Raw genomic sequence first — 5,000 nt, forward strand, 5'->3', positions numbered from 1 at the left:
CTCTCTCTCTCTCTAATTTGCCATGCTCACACACACTCAAGTAGAAAATAACTGTCTCTCTCTCTCTCTCTCTCTGCGGTAATTAGAAACTACTATGCAAATGAGAGAGAGAGAGAGAGAGAGAGAGAGAGAGAGAGAGAGAGAGAGAGAGAGAGAGAGAGAGAGAATACAGTCTTCTAATAGATCTAAAAAAATGCAAAAATTATTAATAAAAATATGAAAAAAATGGAAAAAAAACAAACATTATTTAGAGCAAAACAATAACAAGATTTTAAAAAAGGGAATATTTCTTAACAAAATCTCTAAATAAACTTACTTCCTCTTAGTAATCCGTAGGGAAGACACCTCCTCCATGTTTCCTCTTCTTTCTTCCTCCTCTTCCTCTTTATTCTCCTCCTTCCTTTCTCTCATTCGCAGGAAAAAGAGATTAATGTAGATATATTCAAGTGAGAGAGGAGAGAGAGAGAGAAAAGCGATGCACAACCTCCTCTCGTGACGTCTGGGTGGATACTGAGGCTGGGAAGGTCATGTTTCCAGCTAGTGTTTTTGGGGAGTTTCCAATTATTATTTTTGTTATTATTATTATTAGTTATTATTATTATTGTTATTATTATTATTATTATTATTATTGTTTTTTGTTGTTGTCGCTCTCTCTCTCTCTCTCTCTCTCTCTCTCTCTATACTGCTGTTACTACTACTACTTCTATCGAGAGAGAGAGAGAGAGAGAGAGAGAGAGAGAGAGAGAGAGAATTATATTAAGTTACTACTACTACTACTACTACTACTACTACCACCACCACCACCACCACCACTCAAACACGAGAGACATTTTAAAATCCTTTATTTAACACCACTACAACTGTACACACACACACACACACACACACACACACACACACACACACACACACACACACACACACACACACACACACACACACACACACACACACACACGCTACTCATAATCCATTAATCCCTGTCTTCTTGGCCTGTGTGCGTGTGTGTGTGTGTGTGTGTGTGTGCGTGCGTTGAAGGAGGCCGCCAGCATTGCCTTGTTTTGGCCCGAACGCTTCTCAAACTTGTCTATCGGCTGGCAGACAATCTCGTCCAGGGCCTGAGAGAGAGAGAGAGAGAGAGAGAGAGAGAGAGAGAGAGAGAGAGTTGTTAGTGGTTTAAATGATGAAATTTTGAAAGATGTTTTTTAATGAGAGAGAGAGAGAGAGAGAGAGAGAGAGAGAGAGAGAGAGAGAGAGAGTTTTATTAGTCTTGGTTCATAATATTGGGTTTATATATATTCATTCTCTCTCTCTCTCTCTCTCTCTCTCTCTCTCTCACACACACACACACACACACCCATATCTCTCTCTCTCTCTCTCTCTCTCTCTTTCAAACACACACACACACCATTTCTCTCTCTCTCTCTCTCTCTCTCTCTCATTAAAAACATCTTTCAAAATTTTCATCATTTAAACCACTAACAACCCCTCTCTCTCTCTCTCTCTCTCTCTCACACACACACACACACACACACCAACCATCTCTCTCTCTCTCTCTCTCTCTCTCTCTCTCTCTCTCACCTTTTCACTAATGGCGTTTGCTTCCTCCAAACACTTCACTATTCTGGAGAACTCCATCTGTTGGTCTTTCCTCCCTGCCTCCTCCACCTTCTCCTCCACTTCTCTCACCTGTGGAGGAAAGGGAGGAAAGGGAGGTAAGTAGAGAGGGAGTGAGAGGGACAGGGAGGGAGAGAGAGAGAGAGAGGGAGAGGTTTGCAGAACTTCTAGAATGTAAGATTTGTAAGATTTCTGCATTATTGACATAGTAAGTGCTCCTGAGAACAGCCACGACTTTTAAAAGGCTCTAGTTGAAGTTGTAAGGGTTTTTAAGGGTGTTTTTAAGGTTCTAAGGGCAGATTAACACCATTTCTACATTATTAACAGGATAAATACTCTTTTAAAAGGCTCTAGTTGAAATAATAAGGGTTTTTAAGGTTCTAGGGGCAGATTAACACCATTTCTGCATTATTAATAGGAGAAACACTTTTAAAAGGCTCTAGTTGAAGTAATAAGGGTTTTTAAGGGTGTTTTTAAGGTTCTAGGGGCAGAGTAACACCATTTCTGCATTATTAATAGGAGAAACACTTTTAAATGGCTCTAGTTGAAGTAATAAGGGTTTTTAAGGGTGTTTTTAAGGTTCTAGAGGCAGAGTGACAAGATTTCTGCATTATTAACTGGAGAAACACTCTTTTAAAAGGCTCTAGTTGAAGTAATAAGGGTTTTTAAGGGTGTTTTAAGGTTCTAGAGGCAGAGTGACAAGATTTCTGCATTATTAACTGGAGAAACACTCAGAGGTCAAAGGTCAAAGGTCAGAGGTCATACTTACAGCCTCCCTGAGAATATATTTGCCCTGGTTTGACCTCTGAGGGCTGGGCAGGTCAATCTCCGTGATGGCCCTCAGCGTCACCATCGCCTCCTCCACCCGCCCCAGCTGGCACAGGGACATCACCTGCAGGGAGGGGTCAAAGGTCAAAGGTCATAGGTCACAGGTCAAAATAGTATGGTTATGAAAAATACACCCTTAAAATTTGTAAAGACTTCCAAAACACCCTTAAAAACCCCAATAATTTCCAGTACACCCTTAAAAATACCCTTAAAAACCCCAAATACTTTTCAAACACCCTTAAAAACCCCAATCACTTTTCAAACACCCTAAAACACCCTTAAAACCCTAAATACTTATCAAACACCCTATAAACATCCTTACACACCACAAAACACCCCAAAACACACCAAAAACATCACAAAACACCCAAAAACAAACTAAAACACACCAAAACATCCCAAAACACCCAAAACACCCTAAAAATCCAAACACCCCAAAACACTCCAAAACACCCCAAAACACTCAAAACACACCAAACACTAAAACACACCAAAACACCCAAAACACTCAAAACACACCAAAACACTCAAAACACACCAAAACACCCCAAAACACCCCAAACACCTCAAACTCCCAAAACACACCAAAACACCACAAAACACACAAAACACACCAAACACACCAAACACCCAAAACTCCTCAAACACCCTTTACTCCCCCAGAAACACCTTTAAAAACCCCCTCTTACCTTCATGGACCTAATAGCAATGTGTGTAGCAGAGGGGGAGGCTAGGATAAGGTGGAGAGCAGCATCCCAAATACTTTTCAAACACCCTTAAGAACCCCAATCACTTTTCAAACACCCTAAAACACACTTAAAATCTGATCACTTTTCAAACACCCTAAAACATCCTTACACACCAAAACACAAAATACACCAAAACACCACAAACACCCAAAACACACTAAACACACCAAAACATCAAAACATCCCAAAACACCCTAAAACCCAAAACACCCTAAAACACCCAAACACATCAAAACACACAAACACAAACACAAAACACACTAAACACACCAAAACACTAAACACCTCAAACTCCCAAAACACACCAAAAACCCCAAAACACACCAAACACCAAAACACACTAAACACCCAAAACACCCTAAACACACCAAAACACCCAAAACACACCAAAACACCCAAAACACACACACCAAAACCTCCTCAAACACCCTTTACACCCCCAGAAACACCTTTAAACACCCCCTCTTACCTTCATGGACCTAATAGCAATGTGTGTAGCAGAGGGGGAGGCTAGGATAAGGTGGAGAGCAGCATCCCAAATACTTTTCAAACACCCTTAAGAATCCCAATCACTTTTCAAACACCCTAAAACACCCTTAAAACCCTAAATACTTTACAAACACCCTATAAACATCCTTACACACCACAAAACACCCCAAAACACACCAAAACACCCAAAACACCTAAAACACACCAAAACATCCCAAAACACCCAAAACACCCTAAAACCAAAACACCCCAAAACACCACAAACACCCAAAACACACTAAACATCCTAAAACACCCAAAACACCCTAAAACAAACACCCCAAAACACCACAAAACACCCAAAACACACCAAAACATCCCAAAACACCCTAAAACACCCAAAACACCCAAAACACCAAAACACCCCAAAACACCCAAAACACCCCAAAACACACCAAAACACCCCAAAACACCACAAAACACCCCAAAACACCACAAACACCACAAAACACCCCAAAACACCCCAAAAACACACAAAACACCCCAAAACCTCCCTCAAACACCCTTTACACCCCCAGAAACACCTTTAAAAACCCCCCTTACCTTCATGGACCTAATAGCAATGTGTGTAGCAGAGGGGGAGGCTAGGACAAGGTTGAGAGCAGCATCGGGGCGGCCCACAGAGAGAGACAGAGCTGCCCCAACACAATCAGACGTCTGTTCAAGGGTATTCCATAATCCTTCACCTTCTGCAGGAGTTCCTGAAGGTGGTGGAAGCTGTCCTGGGTGTCCTGTGGGTGTGTGTGGGGGGGGGGGTGTTAGCCTCAAACACACCCTAGAAACACACTCATGCGCATAAAACACTCAAAAACACACTCAAAATACTTAAATTCCCCAAAATGTATTGAAAATGCACTCAAACACATGCAAAACACACTTAAGCACCCCAAAACACACTTAAACATCCTAAAACACTCAAAAAACACACTCCAATGCCTTGAAACACACTCAAACACACTTAAACACCCCAAAACACACTTAAACATCCTAAAACACACAAAAACACACTCAAATGCCATGAAAACACACTCACACACATCTAAACACCCAAAACACCCCAAAACACCAAAACACACCAAAACACCCAAAACACCCAAAATCACCATAAAACACCCCAAAACACACCAAAACACCCCAAAACACACCAAAACACACCAAAAACATCCCAAAACACACCAAAATACCCCAAAACACCCCAAAACACACCAAAACACACCAAAACACCCCAAAACACACCAAAACACCCCAAAACACACCAAACACACCAAAACACCCCAA

General features: G+C 41.4%; 1 protein-coding gene across 1 annotated transcript in view; it reads right to left on the minus strand.

Moving 5' to 3' along the window:
• Positions 1-825: 825 nt before the first annotated feature.
• Positions 826-5,000, minus strand: part of LOC123509182 (pentatricopeptide repeat-containing protein 2, mitochondrial-like) — an 8,472-nt gene continuing 4,297 nt past the window's right edge. The window contains 5 exon segments of the mRNA XM_045263376.1: positions 826-1,118; positions 1,582-1,689; positions 2,387-2,509; positions 4,266-4,363; positions 4,366-4,453. Coding sequence (XP_045119311.1) covers positions 960-1,118; positions 1,582-1,689; positions 2,387-2,509; positions 4,266-4,363; positions 4,366-4,453 — 576 coding nt within the window. The 3' untranslated portion in view covers positions 826-959.

This window comes from Portunus trituberculatus, chromosome 26 (genome assembly GCF_017591435.1).
Source record: "Portunus trituberculatus isolate SZX2019 chromosome 26, ASM1759143v1, whole genome shotgun sequence".
NCBI classification, from domain to species: Eukaryota; Metazoa; Arthropoda; class Malacostraca; order Decapoda; family Portunidae; genus Portunus; species Portunus trituberculatus.